Genomic DNA, 25025 nt, shown 5'->3' with positions numbered 1-25025 from the left:
GGGGCTCGTTGACGCACTACCCTGGGCCACTCTTCCTCTTATACCCCCCCCCCCCCCCCGCTTTTATTATTTCGGTGTGTATGTGTGTGGGTGTGAAGGAACCAACAAACCTCTTTCAGTACATTTTCACAGAAAAACGCAGAGGGACTAGGTGGAGGGCTTCCTCTTGGGGTGTGAGGACTACCTCATCAAGGTAAGAAATCAGGCCAAACCATGAAAGGCTAGGAAGGTGTGTTCATTACCTGCCGACCCCTCTCCCTGGGATGGGCTCATGATTTTATAGTCTTCTCTCTAACAAGGAAAGTCCCCCTCAGACCTTCTACCTCTAATGTCTATGTATCCTAGGAAGTCAGTTAAACTAGTGACCAGAGACCTGTGGATATGGGGCTGGAGAGATGGCTTAGTGGTTAAGAGCACTGCTCTTCCCGAGGACCCAGGTTCGATTCCCAGCATCCGCATGGCCACTCACAGTAACTTCAGTTCCAGGGAATCTGGCACCCTCACGCAGACACGCAGGCAGGCAAAACGCCGGTGCACATAAAAACAAAAACAAAAAAAACCCACACCGGGCGGTGGTCGGTGGGTGGCAGAGGCAGGTGTATCTCGGTGAGTTCAAGGCCAGCCTGGGCTACAGAGTGAGTTCCAGGACAGGCTCCAAAGCTACACAGAGAAACCCTGCCTGGGGGGCGGGGGGGGGGGGGGGGGGGGGGGGGGGGGGGGGGGAGATGGACAGCAAAGCCATCATGAGGTTGGCTGCCATTTGGCTGATGACATCATCATCGGTCATGTGAACTGGCCACTATGGTAGTTAATGTAACCACATGGCAAACTGAGGGCATCCACAGAACTAAGTTCTTAGTCCTAGTGTGCCTTCTGGTTACCAATCTCTCTCTCCTTCTTTTTATTAGACTAAGGAGGCAATACCAGGCTGCTAAGATGTTTTATTTTCCTTAATGTCTCGCTTTGATTTAGCTTTGAGCTTTCCAGTCACAGTAACAGAGGTTAACAAAAAGAAATAACCCAACTCAATCACCTGCTGAGTTCTTTTAAATGTTCTTCCTCTTGTTCTGTTGTTTCCTAGCCTAGATTCCAGGGACTTAACCCAACTTAAATATGAGAGGGCTCCCCTAATTTAGATAGTACTGCTTAAATAAGAGATTCTCAACCTGTGGGTTGTGACCCCCTTCGCAAGGGTCACCTAAGACCATTGAAAAACGCAGATATTTATACTACAATTCATAACAGTATCAAAATTACAGTTAGGAAGTAGCAACAAAAATCACTTTATGGTTGGAGGGGTATCACCACAACATGAGGAACTGTATTAAAGGGTCCCAGCATTCATTATGAAGGTTGAAAACCACTGGTTTAAATAAAAAGTAAATCATGAGTGTTTATCATACTTGCTTCCTATCTAGATTAAAAAAAATAATACAGGCCTGGTGGTGGTGGTGGTGATGGCACACACACGCCTTTAATCCCAGCAGAGGTGGGTGGATCTCTGTGAGTTTGAGGCCAGCCTCGTCTACAGAGTGAGTTCCAGGACAGCCAGGGCTACACAGAGAAACCCTGTCTCAAAACAAACAAACAAAAATACAGATTTACAGCTTCAAAACCAAACAACAAAACCAGACATGAGATCACTGAGACCCTAAGGCAGAGACTGATCCTTTTTATTGCTTAGGCTACTACTATTTGAGATATTCTGAGGTCCTACTCCACTCTGCAGGAGCTAGAGGTTACTTAAGTTTACATCACAAAAAAACAGGCCCTTATTTAGATAGGGGTGGGAGAACCCACCCACCTACCCACACACATAAACACACTAGCTATCCTCTCAGAATGCATGTTGTTCTACCCTTGATCTATTCGGTTATCAGGAGGGAACCAGAGTGCTTTTCCACCTCAGCTGATCCTGTGGAGGAAGCCCTGTGGAGGAGACCCTAGGGAGCAGGTCCTGTGGAGGAGATCCTGTGGAGGAGGCCCAGTGGAGGAGGCCCTAGGGAGGAGACCCTAGGGACCAGGTACTGTGGAGGAGGCTCTGTGGAGGAGGCCCTGTGGAGGAGGCCCTGTGGAGGAGGCTCAGTGGAGGAGGCCCTGTGGAGGAGGCCCTGTGGAGCAGGCCCTGTGGAGGAGGCCCTGTGGAGGAGGCTCAGTGGAGGAGGCCCTGTGGAGCAGGCCCTGTGGAGGAGGCCCTGTGGAGGAGGCCCTGTGGAGGAGGCCCTGTGGAGGAGGCCCTGTGGAGGAGGCCCTGTGGAGCAGGCCCTGTGGAGGAGGCCCTGTGGAGGAGGCCCTGTGGAGGAGGCTCTGTGGAAGAGGCCCTGTGGAAGAGAAGCCCTGTGGAGGAGGCCCTGTGGAGGAGACCCTGTAGAGGAGGCTCTGTGGAAGAGGCCCTGTGGAGCAGGCCCTCTGGAGGAGGCCCTGTGGAGGAGATCCTGTGGAGCAGGCCCTGTGGAGGAGATCCTGTGGAGCAGGCCCTGTGGAGGAGGCTTGGAAAGTTCTCTGCTGCTATCTGTTGAACTTATTTTCCCTGCTTTTTCATTCTTTAGCCTGCAGAGAAAACAAACCCAACCCAAACTGCTAGACTGTATCAATGCCACAGATCTCAAAGGGACATATTTTATTTCGTTTTGAAATAGGGTCTCACATTGTAGCCCAATTTGGCCTTGAATTTGAGGCAATCCTCCTGCCTCAGCTTCCTCTAGTACTGAGATTCTGTATAGGAATGAGCCACCAGATCTCAGCAATCGTATTTTTAAAATGAAGTCATGCTTGGTGTGGTAGTGCATGCCTTTAAACCCAGTACAGGAGAGCCAGGGCTACTGCCCTGACTCAAAAACAAAACAACAGACAGGTATGGTGGCTCATGCCTTTAATTCCATCACTCCGGAGGCAGAGACAGGTAGATCTCTGTAAATTTGAGGCCAGCCTGGTCTACATTGTGAGTGCAGGACAGGCAGGGATACACAGTGAGACCCTGTCTCAAACAAGCAAGCAAGCAGCCAGGCCTGCACTCAGGAAGCAGAAGTGGGCAGATGTCTTTGAGTTCAAGGCCAGCCTAGTTTACATAGAAGTTCCAGGCCGATCAGTTTTGAGACTCTGTCTCAAAGACAAAACAAAACAAAGAACGAAACTAAATAAAACACACAACATCATTCACAACAACAAAACCAAAAATAAGCAGACTGTTTTCTAGGCATGAACCATTAGAGTAGATTTCCTTGTTCTAAGTTTAGTATCACTCACAAATCTTACCATGGTAGACACTAAGTCCAAACCAGTTTTTTGGTGTTTGATTTGGTTTTGGTTTGCTTTTTTAGAGACAGAGTTTCTCTGCGTAGCTTTGGTGCCTGTCCAGGATCTCGCTCTGTAGACCAGGCTGGCCGGCCTTGAACTCACAGAGATCCGCCTGGCTCTGCTTCCCACTGCTGGGATTAAAGGCATGCGCCATCACCCAGCAAGAGATCTATTTCTATCAACATGAAAATCTTTCAAATTTGTGATTGATTAAAGAAAACAACTGAGCCGGGCGGTGGTGGCGCACGCCTTTAATCCCAGCACTTGGAAGGCAGAGCCAGGCGGATCTCTGTGAGTTTGAGGCCAGCCTGGTCTACAGAACAGGCTCCATGGCTACACAGAGAAACCCTGTCTCAAAGAAAAAGAAAAGAAATACATTTCCCATTTCCTTTTAAATTCCATAAAACACGCCTAGCTTTCTTGTTTCCACTGTTTTGCTAAATGAATCACTCTACTCACAAATGATATGGGAGCTAACCACTTGCTATTCATTGGTACCACTTAATTTCTCAATTAGCTTCTGGCTGTGGATAGAGATGTTTGTCCATTACTCTTCTAAAATACAGATATTACTAGAAGGAGAAATAAAGACAGGAGAAATAGCCCCTTACCCAGTCTCTCTGCTACTTGGTTTTTTTTTTTTTTTTTTTTTTTTTTTTTTTTTTTTTTTTTTGGTTTTTCGAGACAGGGTTTCTCTGTGTAGCTTTGCGCCTTTCCTGGTACTCGCTTTGGAGACCAGGCTGGCCTCGAACTCACAGAGATCCACCTGGCTCTGCCTCCCGAGTGCTGGGATTAAAGGCGTGCGCCACCACCGCCCGGCCGCTACTTGGTTTTTTGAGACAAAGTTTCTCTGTGTAACCACCCTGACTGCCCTGTAGCTCTCTGTAGACCGGTGTAGTGTGAATCCTAATTGGTCTTAATAATAAAAACCCAGAGTCAGATATTGGGGTAAATGCTGAAAGATCAGAGAAACAAAGGAGCATGACACAGCCACTTCTTACCTCGACAACCGGGGGGTGGGGGGGGGGTGGGCTCCTGTCTCTGCCTGCCTTATATTCCCCTCTCCACACAGCCATATGCTTCCTACCTCCACCTCCCAAGTGCTGGGCTTAAAGGTGTGTGCCACCACGGCCTGGCCTCTATGGTTAACTAGTGGCTAGCTCCACACTCTGATCTCCAGGCAAGCTGTATTTGTTAGAGCACAAAAAAAATCACCACAGACCAGGCAGGCCTTGAACTCAGAGATCTGCCTGCCTCTGCCTCCCAAGTGTTGGGATTAAAGGTGTGCGCCACCGCCGCCGCCGCCACCACCCAGCCAGTCTCTGTACTGTTATTCTACAGTATGTGATGGTAGATTTGTCACAAAGAGGAGACAGACACCAGCATGCCACTGTTAACTGAACTCCACATTTTATTTGGATTTTATGTTGTTATTTTGGTGGGGTTTGGTGCTGGGAGTGCAACCCAGGGCCTCCAGCATGCTAAGCCTGCATGCTTTCCACACCCTTAGCAGAGAATATGTTCCTTCCAGAGCATTAGACTGTGGACAGGACAAGCTTGTGGGGGTGGGGGGGCGGGCTGGGACAGAAACCTGGCCTTTGGCAGCTTGGGCCTTTCCCTAAAAATGTTCCTGTCAGGGCAGAGGTTCCGCAGAGGATGTAGCTCAGTGCTTGAGCATGCAAGGCCTGTGATCGAGCACAGGCTCTCAGGAAAAGCAAACCCTTCCTTTCCGCAGCTTGCTTTCACGGTTTGGGTTCTTTTCCCGGTCATCTGCCCCCACTCCACCGTCCTCTCGCTTCCCGAGGCAGCAGGGTGGAACAGCAAGCTCCCCGCCATTCTGAACCTGTCTTCATATCTGAGACCTGGGCATGGAGTTTCTGGTGCACAGTGGGTGTGCAGTAAGCCTTCAAATGTTCAAATGCTCCAGGCTAGAAGCCTCCAGCAGGATCTTCTCTTACCTATGTGGTCGTAAGGCACAGAGAGCATGCTCAATCTAGAGTCCAAGAGTCATCTCTTCCGCCCAGGGACCTGCTCAGTGTTCACGGTTGGTGGGAGCTGGCCTCAGAGGCATCACTCTAGGAGGGTCCCGGAGCAAGCAAGCAAGGGATAGCCCAACTGCTAGTCCTGAGAGGCAGGCCAAGGCCTGTACTGGAGACACAAGGTATGCTTCTGTCTCCAGGTTAAATGCCTGCACCCTCAGGAGCCGAAGTGGGGCCTGCACAGCTGACTGCAGGCAGGAAAGCCAATCGGGGTGGGGGCCTAACCTTGGCTAAACATCAGCTATGCCTGAGCAGAGATGGGGTCATCCCCACTGATTTGATGGAGGGGATGGACATCTCAAAGGTGGGGAGGTTCATTTCTGCACAGTGCATTTCAGTCCCAGTCTGGAGAAACAAGACCAGTAGTTACACAAGGCTAGCAAGCAGAGCAGAAGGAACCAGGCCCGATGAATGCAGGAAGACAGAGCTCCAACCTGGGCTAAACTGAGTGTAAGTGTTACAGCTCTGAGGGCAAAGGGTTCCCCAACGCACATATTACAGTCCTGAGGGGAAAGGGTTTCCCAAGGCACATATTACAGTCCTGAGGGGAAAGCGTTTCCCAAGGCACACGGTACAGTTCTGAGGGGAAGGGTTTCCCCAGTGCACGTTACGGTTCTGAGGGGAAAGGGTTCCCCAATGCACACATTACAGCACCAGTGGAAATGTCACCACTCTGAGGGGAAAGGTATCCTGGCAATTGGGAGCCTAGGAATACCACAAAGTCACACCACACAACAAACCTCACAGAAGAGACTTTCTAGGAGAAACACAAGAGCAGCCTGACCTGGGAGCCCCGGAGCAGCTGGGTCGGTTTGACCTCATAAGTCCGCTTGATAAAAGTCAAGTTTGCTGCTGGGAATTATGGGACTAAACATTGAGTCCCTTCCACGTACCAAGTCGAACCCAGGTGGGATGACAGTCCACCCAGAGGACATCCAAGGCCGGATTTTCTTCAACTTCACATTCACAGCTTCATGTGTTTCAGGGTCCAACTCTTTTTTTTTTTTAAATCTTGACTTTGGTCACTGCCTCAAATACCCTTTTTGGGATAAAGCAGCGTATGTATGAAATGGGATAAGCCAGCATTTGCCCTCCAGGCCTGAGTTAAGTCTCTCAGCCTTCCAAGAGGTCACCATGACCACAGCTTTTACAGATGGGGAAACAGACTGCGGAGGGTGACAAGACTTTTCCCCAAAGCGCCGTGACAGTAAGTCATGGCTAGAAAATGACTGCAGATCCCCAGGTCAACTTGTCTCTCTCAACAGTACAGGAGGACCAGGTACAGTTAACACTCATGGGTACACTGCGCCCTGTTGGATGTTTCTGCCTCTGTTACCAAGCTTCCCGGAGGCATGATGCCGCACACCAGCTACTGTCCTGAGCATGCTGTGTGCAGAGCCCCACACAGTCTCAACACAAAGCAGGTACCCGTGTCTCCCCTACGGTAGAGATGAGGGAACTGTAGCCAGAGGGACCAACTAACTTGTTCACTGTCAAAACACAACTGATCACAGCGCACTCGATTCTAAAGGGTCAACAATGGCATTTCAGCCTGTAGGAAAGCTCTCTTGAGCCCTTTCCATCTGCCAAGTTGAACCCAAGTAGGATGGCACCGTCCAGCCAGAGAACACACAGTGGACAGCCAGCCAAGGCCACCTTAGCCTGTATCTCTGGGTGCCAACACCTGGCCAAACACTGAGGACCCTCAGAGACAAACCCTGCCCAAGGGGAGCTTGCTGTTGGTGTGGGGTGAGTCACACAATACTGTGCAGGATCAAGAGTTCTGACCCGAGAAGTAACAAAGCAGAAGTAAAGGACAGATGGGGACAGGCACAGATTCATGGGGTGGCCAGACGGGCTCCCTGAAAAGGGACCTGATGGGTCTAATGACTGAATCACTGGATTAAGGAACACCTGGAGAACTAGCCATGCATTACCTCTGAGCATCGAGAGTATTTCTGGAGGTGAGGAAAGGGAGTGGGAAGGCTGAGGGAAGAGGGGGCACCTTCCTTATAGAGGAAGACACTATCCAATGGGAAGGGGGTCTAGAGGGAACAAAATGGCAGAGCCAGAGCAAGTTCCTCCCTTCTCTTCTTGCTGACCTTGGGCTCCAGGGCTTAGAGCAACAGCTTCCTGTTCCTCATCTTTTGGCTTCAGACTGAGACTCACACTACTGGCTTTGTGCTTCTGTGGCTCAGGCTTAGACCAAACCACCCAGATGCCTCCCCGGGGCCCGTGAACTGAGGGAAAAGGAAAGTAGGACCTAGCCAGAGCATGCGGGGCTCAAGGCCATGGTCAGGAGTACAGATCAGGATGGCAAGATGGTTCAGAAGGTAAAGGAGCTGGCCACCAAGCCTGATGACCTGAGTTCGATCACTGGGATCCATATGGTGGGAGAGAACCATCTCCTGCATGCTGTCCTCTGATCTTCATATATGCTACGCCACCTCCCCCACCTCCCACTCCATAAACTGCCTTCTAAGGTGGTACAGGGAGGGCTGTGGACAGGTGGGTGGCTCTGACGAGGGTAGCGAGGAACTGTCAACTCTGGGAGATATGCTGATTAACTGGATGGGAAATGGACTGGCTTTGGGTAGCAGCCACTGTGCATCACTGTCTACATGAGGCTGGGAAGTGACCTGGGCTGGGGCTCCCAGAAGCATGTCTGAAAACTCCTTACTCTCATTCTCCTCAGATAAGAGCGCCAGGTATGGGGAGTGCAGGCCACTGTCACACAACTGACAGAAAGAGAGGCTCTGGAGGAGTTGGGGGACACTCCCCTACTCCTGCCTTGCTTCTCAGGATGCACCCAGCTTGAGCCCCTTTGGGAATCCGGGATTCCCGGAACTGCATGAGACCCAATTTCTACTGCTCAAATACTTGACCTCCAGAGAGCTGAGCCACTGTCCTTGAGGCCCAAGCAGGCAGCTCTCGGAGAACAAAGCCCTTGGGCCCTTCTTCTGCCAAGGCTGATCCCACAGCTCAGAGGCTCTACTTAAGTCCTACTCAAGCCAGGAAAATTCACCAACAGTTCTCCAGGGGCTTCCGGGAAAACACTCTCAAGGTGTTCACTGTCACTCACTCAGGTGCAGATGGCCCCATCCAAACCCAGCTCTGCTGTTTGATCATGTGAATGGCCTTGGGCGTGTTCACCTGCTTCCCTGCAGCTTCACTGTCTCTTGGAGCCAGATAGAAATCCACACCAAGAGCCTAGCGCAGCGCAAGTGCTCCATCCACCCTAGCTCTTCTTAACCTGTGATTTGTCCCCATCCTGGCTGATAGACCGCCTCTAGGGGGGGTGGCAGAAACAGGGCTCTAGCCCAGGCAGGTGCTGTCCTATCTCAAAGCTACGAGAAGCAGAGTTTGGGGCTCTGCTATGGAAGCCCCACAAAGCCTTAGCCTGCCGAGACAGGTGTGAGCTGGCGAACGGCACTATGCTCCAAGAGAACCAGTCTACCAGCTGCATCCTGCCCCTGGGACTGGTCCTCCGGGCTGGGTGGGTAAAGGGTGGAGTGAACTATTTCCTGGGCATAGGAGGCTGAGGCCAAGGCAAGCCGTCAGTCAGACAGTGGGAAGTCTTTCTCTCCCTCTTCTACCTCTCCCTTCCCCACTACACCCTTTTCCTTGGCTCTTATGGGAAGGTGACAAGAAAAGGTAATCTGAGAAGCCAGAGTCCCATGTCTGTGAGTCGAGGTTCTACAGACAGATGGATGGATCAACAAGAGGAGGAGAGACGGGGGATTATTGGGAGAACTGGCTCACGTGATTTTGGAGGTTCATCGGTGCGATGACGGGCCTCTGCCAGATAGAGACCCTACTAGGCAGCTGTGCGGTCCAGTCCAAGCCTTTAGGCCTCAGAACCAGGGAAATCTGGTGTGATTCCCAGTCCAAGACTGAAAGCTGGAGAGTTCAAGAGCTGCTGGAGTGAGCGCTGGAGTCCCAAAGCCAGAGAGTCTAGAGTTCTGGTGTCCAAGGGCAGTCCTGGGAGAGAGGAATTCACTCTCTGCCTTTTTGCTTGCTCCAGGACCCTATTCCATTGAACACTGTCTTCCATGTTGGTGGCAGACCTTTCTATCCCACCTCTCTCCTCCAGAGAGAGCCTCTAGGCACTCGGAAGTCATGCATGGCCAAGTGTTTCTTCATCCTGTTAGGCTAACACCCAAAATTAGCCATCATAATGACCCTGCCATGACCTCAGAGTCAGGCTCAGCTTGAGTCTGGCTAGTGCCCTCTGCAGGATGTAAGCAAGTTCATGCTCAAGAGCACAGCCAAACACTTGACAGGTGTCACTGGGATGACAGACGTACCTATGGAACTCTCCGTGGTCCTGAGCTGGCCTGAGCTAATCAGGGTCCTCGTTGGGAACTGGGATGCCCCTGGCTGGCCTTGTCCTGGCTCCTGCTAACCGGCCTCTGCTATATAGTTCAAATCACTCATGACCTAGCAGTCATTGCCCTGTATGATACCCAATGGCTCTATCTCCCTCTCTTCCTTGATGCCTGATCTCTGGTGTCTCCAGCTCTGGGCTAGCACTGAGGTCTCCAGTTCTTCCAATTAGGAGAAGGGGCCAGATTCCACCATAGTAGAGAGATGAGCAGGTCAACAGCTGCAGGCAGTATTGGGGTGTGCATGAAGTGGAATATGGAGGTATCCCAGGTTACCTCAGACTCCATCTGCAAAACCCAGCTCAGAAAAACCTTCAGGAATGAACCCCCAACACCTCCATCTGCTTGGTCCATCTGCTCTAAAGAGCATCTTGACTTTGAGTTGAGGTGCTTACCTTCTATCCTAGTCTAGGCTTGCACAAGGTCCCCTAGCACTCTGCCCATTTCTGGGAGCAGAACAGGGGGTGCCTGCAACCAGTCTTCACGTCCAGCCATTCCTGAGACATAAGTCACAAAGACTGACATACCGCCTATGACCTCAAGGGGTTTCTCCACCTCCTTGTGCCTTGGTTTCTCCTTTCACTGGTCTATGAAAAGGGCGAGGAAGCCTGCCTCGGCTCACAGTAGGTGCTCATGAGTACTGGGTTTCACAGTTACTGTTGTTAAGTCTGGAAGTCTGGTGCTGTGACTTAGCTGTGTGCTCCCAGGCAAGTTTTCTTTGCTTTTCTGAGCCTGTCCTTCTTGGATGGAAAGAAGAGGCTATGCTCTTTGCAGTCCTGGTGGCAATCTGAAGAAGCTATGGTATCGAAGCATTCTCCAAGGAGCCTGGTGCTGGAGGATGCTCCGTAAATGCTCGCTTCATCATGTCTCCTGCCAGACAATGGGACACAGATGTCCCACTGAACATGCCTTGTTCTAGCAGGCTTTGGCAAATGACTGGGCCAAAGAGAGGCTGCTTACCACTGGAGACTGACACCCATCACCCTGCAGGATCATTTGAGTGACTCGTAAGCTTTCAGGACCTGGGGCCAGACCTTGAGGCATCTCTAGTCTCCCCTCTCAGCTCCAAAAGGCCCTCAAGAGGGAATGCAGCCCAGTGTGTGGGGAGATGGCTCAATGGATAGTGTTGGCTGCATGAGCATGAGGTCCTAAGTTTGATCCCCAGCATCTATGGAAAAAGATAGACTTGGCTATACGTGCCCGTAACTCCAGAACTCTTAGGGTGGAGTCAGGCAGTGCTCAGAACGAGCTCAATAGCCAGCATAGCCAATCAGAAAACTCCAGGTTTAATGAGAGACCATAACTCAATAGATAAGGTAGAGAGTGACTGAAGATGTTAACCTGTGGCCTCTATATGCACACATACATATGTACATGCGCACATACTCAGGCATATTAACACATACACACCCCACATATAATAATATAAACAAACAATAAATAAATAAGGAAGCTGGCCAAGCCTTCATCCCAGGCCAATACCCTGCCAGTGTGCCTTGGTCTCCACTCATCCAATTGGCAGCATATCCCTTGTAAACCCTTTGGGTTCCTGGAAATTCTTCGTGATTCATGGAAATCAGGCTCCCTGGAGCTTCCATGACTAATTCCTGTTCCTATCTTGGGATTAAAGTAGAGAAACTCAGTGTCTCAGGGCTCAGAAGAAAGTGAATACCTTCCCTAGTCTCTGAGGATACACAGGGTTCCTCCTGACTTGAAGCTTAATGATTATGTGTAACAGTAGGCAGAGCCAGTAGTGACAGAACACAGTAGACTCCTGAAATTCATGGGACTTGAGGAAAAGCTGACATTGGGTTAATCCTTTCATATCTCACCCTTAACCACTCCCTTGAAGAGTAAGCATTGGGCTGGGCTCCCCAGAGATCACAGCTCTATATAGCGATTCAGTGTTGGGAGATATTCAATCACACTGTAAACTCTGAGTCTGCATAGGCGTTAACTAAATAAAATTAACCTTGGGTCAAGAGGCTGTGTTGACAGAAAGTATATCATAAAGCATCAGAGGGCATGCAGGAGAGAGAGAGATACCGGGAATAATAGGGTGGGGTTTGGAGTGGTCCAGCCACTGTGCCTAAGTTAAAACAACATTTTGCACCCAATGTGGGGCACAACCACATGGACATGGAGTCACACCAGCCAGCTCTGCCACAGTTGCCATCTGGGCCTCTTCACATGAGTACTCACAGCAGGTGACTCCAGAAATCAGGCTCATGCTTAGAAACTGTGGGAGGGGCTTGAGTTCACCACTGACACTACAGACAAACTACTGAGAAGTCAGAGGACTGGGTGAGATACCTGCGAAGTCCTTTAGTAGAGAGTTAAATAATATTAAAAAGAAAAATCTGCCAGGCGGTACTGTACACCTTTAATCCCAGCACTCGGGAGGCAGAGGCAGGCGGATCTCTGTGAGTTCAAGGCCAGTCTGGTCTACAAAGTGAGTTCCAGGACAGCCAGGGCTGTCACACAGAGAAACTTTGTCTTGAAAAACAAACAAACAAACAAAAACAAGAAAAATATTTCCCACATTAAGAAGGGGGAACATCGGGTTGGGGATTTAGCTCAGTGGTAGAGCACTTGCCTAGCAAGTGCAAGGCCCTGGGTTCAGTCCTCAGCTCCGGAAAAGGAAAAAAGAGAAAAGGGGGGGAACATCACAATGCAGGGTGCTAGGACCCCATATAGTGTTATTATGAATGCTTTGAAAACGAAATTTTAAGTGAGGGGATAAATGACTTAGCTGGGATTGACATAATATCACTGTACTTAGTATCAGTTTGATAATTAATATTTTATCCTTAAAAAGTGGTTTGATAACTGTGCCAAATATGATAATTTGACTGATAAGATACAAGCTTTAGAAAGACTTACTACTGATAAGATATAAGCTTTAGAAAGACCTACTAATGAAAATAAGAAAAATACTCAGACACAGACAGAGGAATGTAGAGCAGAATCTACTTCACCACTGCATTACGAGACTGAAGAGGAGCAGCCTAAGGTTATTAGAACACCAACCTTAATTTATCCCATTACCATACAAGAATGATCACCAGATGATAAGCACCCTCAAGGCTACGCAGATGTTAACTGGGATCCTGCGGAAATGTTAGATCTGAAGAGATTTAAGGAAGCAATCATTTCATATGGTATGCATCCACCCTTTGTGAAACAGATGTTAAATTCATGGGCCACGAGGAACAGAATTATTCCACAAGACTGGAAAGATTTAGTTACAGCAGTATTGGAGGCTGGTCCTCAGTTACAATGACAATAGACAATAGTTTTTCTGAATTTGCCAAACACAAATGGACTAGACATTGTGAACATAATCCTTACTTGATAATTGCTTTTATTTTTATTTTTTATTTCGAGACAGGGTTTCTTTGTATAGTTTTGGAGCCTGTCCTGGATCTCGCTCTATAGACCTGGCTGGCCTCGAACTCACAGAGATCTACCTGCCTCTGCCTCCTGAGTGCTGGGATTAAAGGTGTGTGTCACCGCAGCCCAGTGATAATTGTTTCTTATTGTATATAGTTTTATCATGTTAAAGTTAAAACCTCGTGTCTCAATAAACAAAAAAACAAAAAAACCCTTGCTTTTATATTTTGATAATACCTGATAATTGTTCCTCTTGTATACAATTTTACTGTGTTAAGAGTTAAAACCTTTCTTTTCTATTTAGACAAAAGGGGGAAATGTTGGAAGATAGTCAACCACACTGTGAGCCCTGAGTTTGCATTTGCATTAATTAAATAAAATTAACCTTGGGTCAGGAGGCTGCGTTAGCAACTATTTGACAGAAAGTAATCATAGAGCATCAGAGGGCATCCGGGAGAGACAGACATAGGAAGTAGTAGGGTGGGACACAGCCACTGTGCTGAAGTTAAAACAATACAGTGGTCGCTCTGTGGCCCATATATCATCCAGGTTCCCAAGCCTTTGTAGTGCCCAGCTCTGCTGCTTCAAACGCCAGGGCCAAGCCACATGTCATGCAAGAGAATGAAGCCAACGGAAGCCAAGACTAGTCAGGCATCCTTTAATAGCTCACAGGCAAATCTGAGCACCCATCAGTGGACGTGTAGGCTGGGGTCCTGCCCCAGGATAAACACATATATCCTGGCTGAGGAAAGCCACGGCGACCAGGTCTAACTCCCAGAAATTACTCCCTGGCTTACCCAGAGGGAGAGTCTGCTCCAAGGGAAAGGTATAGTCAAGGATATCAAGGATACCAGCCTCCTTGGATGGTCTTTGCAAATCCTGCTCACCATGGGGCAGCTGCCACTGTGCCCCTATGTGGGTAAAGACATCCAAGTCTAGGAGGCTACAGGGAGGGCAGTGTTTTTTCCAACCAGTGCTCTGGGGAGATGGTACCCAGACCACCCAGATGCCACAGAGGTACCCAGCTTCCTTGGCTGCCTAGTTCCAGGATGGAAGCCTCACTGATAGCTCTCAATCCAACACCTACCCTCAGGCAAGCCCCATCCCTGCTTGTTACGCCAAAACCATCTGGACCCTGACCATCTCCTTCCTCCAAACTCTCCTCACTCAGCCTCACCCCGGCATCCCGCAGGATGTCTCAGGACTCTGGCAAGTACTTGGAAGAGCTGCTCTGCCCGCACTCTGCCCCTTCCCAATACTCCCGAGCCAGCACATCAGCTTCTAATCCTGCAGAAGCCCATGGGCAGTGGAGATACAGGACAGTTCTCCCCGTGCTGGAAGCCACACAGATTAGTCACGTTCATAGGCTGCTGGCTGCTCAGCAGCTTTCATAGCTCCCACTGTGAGCAATAAAGCAGCGACTGTTGAGAGCCTGGACTTTCCATGACCTACCCATGCTAAAAGTGACAGTTACCACACACCACAGCCTTAAAACATATACCAGGCATCTGCTAGGGACTTTCTACACGCTTCTCCCTCACCACTGACATCAGAGACGGAGCCTACCTTCCCATTTTACACACGAGGAGACTGAGGCTCAGAGGAAGGAAGCAGTTGGACTCACCTGTGCAGACCCACTGCCCTCCAGGGCTTGAGACCCACACAGCTCCCACCTAAGTGTTTGGGAAGTGACAGGCCTTGGCCATGGGCTCCAGGAGGCTGTGAACAGGGTCAATCTACCCAACTTGTACCTGAGGATGACCCACCTGGCCAGGCTTAGTGCTGTTCAACAGCACACCCTGTGACATTGGCAATGTGCCTGGCCTACACTGTCCAATACAATATCTACTCACCACATGTGGCTACTTGAACCTGACTGGGGAAACTGAGGAACAAACTTTAATTATTGTAGCTATATGCACTAGGGGCTACTGTATCGAAGCTTGCAATAGATTGGGAGAATGGAGTCAGGGGAGGTTGCCCTACTGGAGTGATGGGGGCAGCAGATGAGGGGACAGCCAGCCAGGATGAAGAGAAAGATCTGAGTGTGGGATGGGTGTGGGCTAATAAGGTCATAGCAGAGTGGTGTCCTATACATTCTAGGTAACTATAGCGGGCAAGGATACAGCTCGGCGCGTTGGAGAATTAGGCAAGAGTCTAGAAGTGGTGCTCCCCACCTTGGGAGAGCGCTAGAGCTGCAGGCAGGAGTTGGGGAACATCTGCGAGGGTAAAGAGGGGAGCAGAGCCATGGGGAGGTGGATGTGGGGTGCTAAGAAGTACCCAATACACAGGTTGGGAGAATAGCGAGTAACCTGGGGCTAGGGTGAGATCCTGGGCACAGGACAGAAGAGGGTGGATGTGGGGAGGGAAGTGACCGTGGGCCCTTGCTCTGCACAGAGGCAGCCAGAGGCTGTACTCAGACCCTGCAGCCAGACTGCCAGGGTTCTCCACAGCTCAGGGCCTCAGCCGTTCCTCAGTCATCAAATAAGGACATAACAAGGTCCATGTCACTCACAGGAGAAACTTCAGGAGTTTTTTTTTTATTTTTATTTTCACAGACGTGGAAATCAAACCTAACTCAAGCTTGCTAGTCACGTGCTCTACCACTGAGCCATCTCCTCACCCCAAACATTTATGAAAGGGCCTGGAACTGCCCAGAGTGTGTGAAGTGTGTGAAGCCTGACACAGCTAAATGTGGCTGAATGTCTGGTACAGGAGAGAAACCAACACTTCAGAGGCGGAGAAGAGACACAGGACAGAAAACTCCCACAAGTGGACTGGGGAGACAGCGGCGGTGGCTCATGCCTTTAATCCCAGCACCTGGGAGGTAGAAGCAGGCAGATCTCTGTGAGTTCGAGGCCAGCCTGGTCTACAGAGCGAGATCCAGGATAGCCAGGGCTACAGGAGAGAAACCCTGTCTCAAAAAGAAAAAAAAAAAAAAAATCAGGACTTGATGCTCTTGCAGAGGACCTGGGCCCTCTTCTAACCTTTTCAGGAACCAGGCACATACATGTTACACAGGCATGCAGACAAAACATGCACACACACATAAAAATGAATTAAGTCTTAAAAAAAAAAAAAAAGTCTGGCTAGCCTTATTGTGCTCTATCAACAAAAGGATGAAGCCCAGAGAAGGGCCGTGAACCGGCCAAGGCCATACAGGAGGTGAAGCCCATGTCTCTTATCACCGTCAGAGAAGCCTGGGGTGAGGGGATGGAACTTCAGCCTCCAGCTGTCTGAGGAACATCTGAGGGCAAATGATGGACAGATGGACAGATGGATGCCCCATATGGGCCAGTAATGAATGGGCCCTTGCCACTCCACACACACACACACAGCCCTGGTTGACTATGCAGATGGCCAGAGGGAACAACATTCCAGGCAGAACAGGCCAGGAATGGGGAAGGGCCCCTGTCCAAACCTCTCTGCAGGCCAAAGGTGGACAGGAGGTGGCCCAGACCAGAGCAGATGTGGATAAACCAGAAGAACAAGTCCTGAGTTACTTTAGGCCCCAGGCCTTAGATCTCTCAGAAATATGGTCTTCCTTCATGAGGACAGTCCCCTGAAACAGGGTCACGTGTACTGTGGAGTTGTCTAATGCAGAGCAAAGTCCACTGGGCTTGGCTAGGGTATAGAGAAGGTAATGTAGGGCAGCAAGAGGTCGGGGGGACTGCAGTCTAGGACACTGGTACTCTGCCTGGCTTGGGATGGATAAACAGGGTAGGATGGCACTGGGCTTGGGAGCAGCTGCCACAGGGGTCAGACAGAAGGTCAAAGCCCTTAGAGAGCTCAGCACAGAAGGACAGAGTACAGTTGAGGAAGTTGTTAGACGTTATCGGGACAAAGGAGCATCTTCTGAGGAGGACACATGCAGTCAACCAGGCAGGGGTGTGCAGACCGCGGGAGTGTGCAAACAGGAGACAGCACCTTCCTCCTCCTCCCGGCATGACAGCGGACTCGTGGAACATTGTCTACTGTCCGACACCCTGTGCCGTCCTCCTTCCTTCTGGAGGACACACAGCTGGCACACAGCTGGCTGGTGGCAGCCCAGCACCCGACTGCGGTTCTCAAGTCATGGATCTCTCTGCCTCCAACAGGTGACCAGACAACCACGTGGGTCCCACTGCACCATCCTACCCTGCCAAATATCACCTTCCCTGCCTGGGCTGCCTCAGTAGCTTGAACCAGTGTGAGTGCCCATGGTACATCTACTAGGCTGGGTTATAAGGATTGTAAAACCACAGTTCATGGAGCCCTAAGTTCTCTGGAGGTCTGGAGGGACAGTCAGCAGCTCCTCACTTCTACCCAGCATCCACAGGAACTTGTCGTCCTGGTCAGTACCACAGGTCAAGTTGCCCACAGTTTGACATGGAGTAGGGGGAGTCATTGGTACTCTGGGAAGTTAGACCTGGGCTTCAGGAGACTGACAGGGCCCATCCACAACTCCTACCCTGACTGTCCCTAACATGCCCTGTCTGTGCCCCTCTATGGGAACCTCCTTGCTTACATCCTCACCCTACCTCTGTGTTTCACCCCAGCCCTGATCACTAGGAACTCAGGCCAGTGAGGGAGGGCCCCAAGGCTAGTGAACTGGTTACTCAGGGGTTACTGTTTGCTTACCTGACCCAAACCTGTGCCCACAGCTCTCCAATGACCTGCAACTGCGGGGGATATGGGAGCCTTTCCTGAGACCACCCAGAGATACCCACCGCAGGTCTGCTCAGAGTACTTCACGTTGCTCCCTACTACACCCTGCCCCCAGCCACTCACCGCTACTTACAGGTGAGAGCCTGAAGCACAGAATCAAAGGATAAGCCTTGGCCCTCGCCTTGGATAGCTGACCTTACCCTAATAAGGCCTATGTGCCCCACCACTCCACCTGTATGGGGCCACGGCCTGGGTCCCTACTGGCCATCAATGCCCACCCTTCCACCACATGGTACCTGTCTAGAGGGCCCCATTCCAGTCTTGGTTTCTGGCTTCTATAGCAGTCGATTCCTTCCTTGGCACCCCAGGCCAAACCAGATGTCAGTTATGTGACTACGAGCTGACCTCAGCCAGGTCCAATGACAGCACAACTGTTTACCTGGACTGGCTTCCTAACTCCAGCTCTTCCCAGATGGGCACCTCGCTTCCCAGGCCTCAGGTCTCCCTATTTGTAAAATAGGTAACCAGGCAGCTAGAGAGGCAGCCCTACTCTCCCAGAGGAGCCAGGTGCTGGGCAGGGCAGGGAGCATCTACAATTTCCCTTACTGGAGCTGTCAAGGGCCAAGTGCAGGCAACCAACCACAGACCTACCTCCTCTGAATGTCATCTATTCTCAGGACAGAGCACCCAGATTATTCCCTATCCCTAGAACCAAAGATAAAAACTGGAGAATGTGTATAGCATGCAAGCAAGCTCTCTGTCTTTCTGTCTGTGCACATGCATGTTGAGATGGGGTCTCATGTAGCCCAGGCTGGTCTCACACCTGTTATAGAGTCAAGGATGACCTTGAACTCTTTTATCTTCTAGCCTTGAACTTGCAAGTGCTAGGCTGGAGCAAAGTCTCTGTGCAGAGGGACCCAGGACGACAAACCTGGGTCAAGAACCCATTCTGCCTCCTTTAGAAGCAGCCCAGTATCCACAGCCCCACGGTGGAGTGTGGACTAGAACCTCTCCTTCCACGGGAGAACTGAGATCTGTGGTTGGCCATAGATGGGACTTTAGAAGCTTAGAGGAGATCCCCAAGAAGCTACTACACAGCCTATGAGTCCCACTTTGGCCCAGCACTCATCCCTCATCCTCTGTGGTGGACACAAGTCAGGCCTGGGCTTAGCAGGCAGCTGGGCAGGGCTCCAAGCATTCACATTGCAGGAGAAGGGGCCATCACGCTTTATCCAGGCTTTGCATACAACACTCAACTCATGGAGGTTTCTCTCCCCACTTTTTTTTTCTTTTCTTTTTTTTTCTCTTTCTAAGACAGGGTTTCTCTGTGTAGCTTTGGAGCCTGTCCTGGATCTCACTTTGTAGACCAGGCTGGACTCGAACTCACAAAGATTCGCCTGGCTCTGCCTCCCGAGTACTGGGATTAAAGGCATGTGCCACCACCGCCCGGCTTCTCTCCCCACTTTTACCCCTCAGTTAACCTCAGCCTCTCTGAGGCAGTCCCCAAGCCCAGCCCACTCAAAGGCCCCAGACTTTCAGTTAGATGGCTTGGTGGCCTCACCCTTGACCCTCCCAGCAGACTGTAACCACCAAGCCCTGCACCCCCACTTCCTAGAAAAACAGCTGACACATGGTAAATATCAGTGCAGTAAACATCCTGCATATCAATGAACAAACAGGACACCCACAGGCAGGCTGTCCTGCCTCTCTGGATGTCAGCCTCTTCATCTGCCAGATGACATGGCATGTCCTGGCCCAGCTGCCCACAGCCCCTCAGTGGGAAGGGGACATGGAGCCAAGAAGTGCCCAGTAGATGAGAGGCTGGACGGAGCTGAGGAGAGGGGCAGTGTTGGGCATTCAGAACAGAAGAGGTCCGAGAAGGACCGGGCATTGGTGAGAGCGAGCAATTACTGACTGAGAGCTTCCATTAGAGGAAGGTGAAGCTGGCTCCTTTGAGCTTCTGGGGAAGCTGGGAACCTCCAACACTCACTGAGTCACATCCCACTCTACCTAATGACAGGCATCTTCAGGAACCCAGAGGCCAGTGGGGGATGAATCTGACAGGGGCTCCTGCCCCTCAACTCTCTGCTACCCACCAGCCACGTAGCCTCCCACACCCAAAAAGGTGGCCCTGTCTCATCAGCAGTAGGAAATGAGAGAGAACAGGCTAATTTAAGAGTCATGCCAAGCCGGGCGGTGGTGGCGCACGCCTTTAGTCCCAGCACTCGGGAGGCAGAGGCAGGAGGATCTCTGTGAGTTCGAGGCCAGCCTGGGCTACAGAGGGAGTTCCAGGAAAGGCGCAAAGCTACACAGAGAAACCCTGTCTCGAAAAATCAAATCAAATAAAAAAATAAACAAAAAGTGCCTTTGCCGGGCGGTGGTGGCGCACGCCTTTAATCCCAGCACTCGGGAGGCAGAGCCAGGCGGATCTCTGTGAGTTCGAGGCCAGCCTGGGCTACAGAATGAGTTCCAGGAAAGGCGCAAAGCTACACAGAGAAACCCTGTCTCGAAAAACCAAAAAAAAAAAAAAAAAGAGTCATGCCAAGGCCAGCTCTGCCAGGAACTGGTTTCCACGGCTGTGGAATGAACAGCGGGGTGCTCCCTGCCCTAGTAATGCTGCAGCATAGCATGGCGGGGGGGGGGGGGGGGGGGGGGGGGGGCACCTTGAGGTTGGGTAGTGGTTTAAGAATGGGTGTCTCAAGCCGGGCGGTGGTGGCGCACGTCTTTAATCCCAGCACTCGGGAGGCAGAGGCAGGCGGATCTCTGTGAGTCTGAGGCCAGCCTGGGCTACAGAAAAGAGTTCCAGGACAGTCAGGACTGTTACACAGAGAAACCCTGTCCTGGAAAAAAGAAAAGAAAGAGTGGGAGCTTCTCAGTTTACTGGGGCCAAGGTCAAAGGGGATTGAGAGTTGAAAAGGAACAAAAGGAACATTCTGGACCCCTGCAGTGGTATTGGGGGGAAGCTCAGCTCTCTGAGGCATCCTGGAGTCTGAACTCAAAGTCTGGATTCAAAGCCCAGCCCTTCTCCACCCCCACCACCAAGTGACCTAGACAGGCCACCTGATGATACATTGAGCCTCAGAGTTCCTGTCAGCCACCCTCTCCCTTCACAAGGACTAAACGGGATGACATCTAGGGAGCCTTGACAAAGACGCACCTTACGAGTTCCTGAGATGGGCTCAGTACTCCCTCCACATGTAGCCTCACACCCTATGCCTTACAGGATAAGATCCCTCTTTTTCTGAGACCCCAAAGCCCTGCTCACTGGCTTCCCTCTGCCTCTCTAGCAGCCCAGGGTCACTGCAATGTCCCTATCTGGCCACCTTCCACTCTATCCCCATTGCTCATGGCACGTCACACCCAGAATGAAACCTTGTCTGCTCTGGCTGTCCACAGACAAGCTGGCTCCCGGGTCTTCACTACGGTCACCTTCCTCTTCCCTACCCCACCTCCCCAGGACAAGCCCCAGCCCGGAGTCCTCACACTGGCTGTTGCTGCCACTGGAACACCCTTCTCTCAGCACCCTTTTCTGTTGCCACTGGCCCAAGGCCTTCCTGACTGACTCCTGACCCCAACAACACTCTCTCTCTCTCTCTCTCTCTCTCTCTCTCTCCAGGTCTCAACCCCACAGTTCATCCTCGAGGGAGGTGCTAGGCCTTGTTTATGTCTCCCTGCCTTCAGGAATGTCAACCACAAGAGAGAAGGGTCATTTCTGCTCCCCCACCCCACCCCCCATGACACAGCTTGGCTGAGCAGTAAACAGCTGCTCAGGACTGGAACTAAACAGTCCAAAGACCCAAGGAACCCTGGAGAAAGGGCTCACATACAGAGAGACAAGTGCTATCTGGCTCAGGGTGCTCAGGGGACGGGCCCAGACACTAAGTGCTCACACCCGAGGGAAGACCCTCCCGACTTCAGTGCCAAGAAAATCCCCTCCCCTAGCCGGGCGGTGGTGGCGCACGCCTTTAATCCCAGCACTCGGGAGGCAGAGCCAGGCGGATCTCTGTGAGTTCAAGGCCAGCCTGGGCTACCAAGTGAGTTCCAGGAGAGGCGCAAAGCTACACAGAGAAACCCTGTCTCGAAAAACCAAAAAAAAAAAAGAAAATCCCCTCCCCATCCCCCTCCCCCTCCCCGGAAAGTCCCCTCAACCCCCACTGCTGAGATGAGCAGCCTTGCCCCAGCAGTGCCAGCCCCTCCCACGAGGCTCCAGACCTCCAAGAACAATGTACAAAGGGCCACTTTAGCTCCATCTCTAGCCCAGAGGGCTGGAGGAGGGAGGGAGGGGGGGTTCCCTACCCCTCCACTGTCCTCTCAGGACCTCTCTGCTAATGGAGTCAGGCCCCTGGCAAGGCAGCTTTGTTCCTGGCATTGTCCTTGCGATGGAGAGGTGGGGCAATGCACAGGGTGTGGCACAGGCCCATCTGTATGGCAGGCAGGTGGTAGGGGCCTGACTGCCAGCTGGGCTACGGGGGAGCAAAGTGCAGAGCTGAAAGAGGGATCTGGGCCCAGCAGCAAGGGGGAAGGGAGCATGGGTGTGGGTCGCTCAGCCTGGCTCCAGGAGGTGAGCTTAACCTCTCTCTGCAAGCAAGCTGCAAAGTGATCTAGACGGTTATTCGGACAAACAAGCTGATAACCTATGACCCATGCCTGGTACGGATGGAGGAGGCTTTGGCAACTTCTTTATGCCGGTTATCTTTCCTTCCGGGGCCACTCAGTGATATGACTAACCAGGCAGCCACACACGCCAGGTCCCAGGAGCCTCCCTCAGTCCTTCCATTCCACAACCAACTTCCTGGACTATCATCTCTCCTTTGTCCCATGGCCTGCAGGGGATTAAAAAACAAAAAACAAACAAACCCCACAAAACCTTCCACCTAATGCTGGCTGCTACAGTCTCCCAGTATCTCCCAATTCCTACCTGTTACAGGGTCCCCCCAGCTGGCAGGCCCTGCCCCCTCCCCTAAACTTCTCCAGTCCAGGGGCTCAGTTGCCCTCCCCCAGAGGCTCTTTCCTATTAACCCAGCCATTTTGGTTACAAGCCCTTTTGGGCCCATTTTGGCCACGGCTCCAGGTTCCTCTCTCTTCCCCGCTCCCCGCTTCTCCTCACACGGCCCAGCTCAGTCTTGCTGGTCATGTTCAGTCTGGACCTTCCCAGATGCCTCCGACGATGGTCTTCCTCATACCTACAATTAACCTTCTCCGCCATGCCTAGGAGCAGCCCCGTCCTCCTCGTATTTCTTTTTTCCATTCAAGCACTCACCAAGAGGACGGCAGGGTCTCACTGAGGGACTTCCAACCAGGTCTCCAGGAACCAGCCAGGCTGGCATTAATCTTGGACCCCATGATCAGCAATCAGGTGACACCAGGATGACAGTAGTGCGGCTCCTCTGAGGGGGTCCCAGTCCCAGGAACTTGCCCGCTCTTCTTCTTGGCCCCAATGCCCTTTGGGGCGTCACCCCGCCCAGCCACACCTGAAGCCTTTGATAGGACTGTGGCATTCTCAGGTCTAACTGGCAGCTCAGAAAAGGTAACAAAGGCCCTAAAGTTCCCTCCCATGTCACCTCAGGCTCTGAGCCCCTGGAGAAGTGGCTTCCCTACGGTTCCCTTCCAGAAAGAGGGACAGTGCAGCACAGAGTGAGCCACGCAGGGCTGGGAGGGGCCATGGGTGTGGGGAACACAAAGGTCCTGGCCTTCAGGTAAGCACTAAAGAAAACGGGAATTTTTAATGGGAAAGATATATAATCTGCTTTCCCATATAGAAGGCTGGGAATGGAGGTGAGTAATAACCTGGTGGTCTATAGTATCTGTAGGGCCAGGCCACGCCCAACCCCCACAAGCAGGACTGGAGATGGCTAACAGTCTAGGTGACCTGTGTATTATCTGTATGGCAAGAGGCTCCCCCAAGCTCTCCCACAACCAGGATTTGGAGGTGGCTAAATAGCCCAAATGACCCCTACACGATCTGTACGACCAAGACCACACCAGAGCCCTCCCAGGCCCTTAAGCTAATACATGTAGCCTAGCTCTAGAACCCACCTTCTTGGAAGAGGTGACATGCACTTTAAGTTTTAATGCAATCGTGCCTCCTTGAGATCTATCACACCAGGGAGCGTTTATTCAAATTGTGCTGCACTTAAATATGTCCATAATAAACTGCCCAGTGTCAGACTCTAGAAGCGTGAACCAGCCCAGCTGAGTCACGTTGAGCTGACTTCCCTTCTCTCGTGGATTGCTACTCTGCCCTCTGTAGCGCTAGCGCTTTCAGGGACCCTCACACGCGGGGATGAAGAATGTGGGAAATCAGGAGGAACGGCTGGAAGAAGCAGGTTAGAATCCTCCTCATTGTGTCCACATTGCTGTTCCTATTGTGTGAAAAAAATGGTCCCTAACTGGGAGGATGCAGCAGGGGGCAGGCCTGTGGTGCTCCCCTGTGTCTAGGCACCTGAGCATCACAATGAACACGGTCCTTGTAGAGCAAGTGAGAGCTGCTGGCTCTAGGCCTCACTATGTTCTGAGTTTCCTCCTTCCCAAATACTCTGGACCACCCGTTTAGGCTCTGCTCTCTGCCCGAGGCTCTCCTGAGATGCAGGCCTGTCTGGCAGCCAGCTGTGTAGACCCTAACAGGGGGTGTTCTTGCAGGAATGCTGCCAGTTCCACACACACTTTCTAGTCCAATGAGTGAAAACTGTAACTAAGTACTTTCCCATGCTATCAGAGCCTCTAAAGGATGACAGGGCAGGACCCAAGGCACAAGGGAGACTCAATATTATGGGAGGGTATTTCTGAGTGTTGGCAAGGACTAAGGGGCAGTCACTCCAGCAGCTCCTCCAACAGGAGCCTTGGGTTAGGATCTAACTGTCTCCCCCGGGGACACAGGAGGCCATCCATCATCAAAGGGCATGGATGGAGCCGGAGCGATATCTCAATAGTTGAGAACACATACTGACCTTGTAGAGAAGCCAAGTTTGCTGCCCAGAATCCATGCTGGGCAACTCACAATAACCTGTAACTCCCTCTCCTGGGGCTCTAACACCTTCTTCTGGCCTCACCTACACACACATAATTTAAAATAAATAAACATTTTATTTGTTTATTTATTTGTTTGTTTGTTTTTTACAAAAATCAGGGCTACCATGCAAGGGCTTTAGGGGCTAAGCCCACTCACTACTCATGACTTCCATGAGACCACCACCCAGCTAATTCTTGCCCCATCAATTACTTAACTTTCTCACCTGGAAGGCCCAGTAAATGCTAAAAGGTAGGC

The 25025-nt window shown here is 51.3% G+C and overlaps 1 protein-coding gene across 3 annotated transcripts in view; it reads right to left on the bottom strand.

Moving 5' to 3' along the window:
- Positions 1–25025, bottom strand: part of Mgat3 (beta-1,4-mannosyl-glycoprotein 4-beta-N-acetylglucosaminyltransferase) — a 42141-nt gene that overhangs the window by 5214 nt on the left and 11902 nt on the right. The window contains exon 1 of one of the 3 annotated variants that reach the window (XM_052748377.1): positions 22409–22596. The exons of 1 other annotated variant lie outside the window; for it this stretch is intronic. In XM_052748377.1, coding sequence (XP_052604337.1) covers positions 22409–22581 — 173 coding nt within the window. In that variant the 5' untranslated portion in view covers positions 22582–22596. Of the gene's footprint in view, positions 1–373; positions 475–22408; positions 22597–25025 lie in introns of those variants that run through there. One more of the 3 variants, XM_052748378.1, reaches the window with a different exon arrangement.

This window comes from Peromyscus californicus, unplaced genomic scaffold (assembly GCF_007827085.1).
Source record: "Peromyscus californicus insignis strain IS unplaced genomic scaffold, ASM782708v3 Scaffold_20__1_contigs__length_68692818, whole genome shotgun sequence".
In the NCBI taxonomy this organism is placed as follows: Eukaryota; Metazoa; Chordata; class Mammalia; order Rodentia; family Cricetidae; genus Peromyscus; species Peromyscus californicus.
Note: the sequence above shows the minus strand (reverse complement) of the source record. Positions and strands in the feature narration are given on the sequence as shown.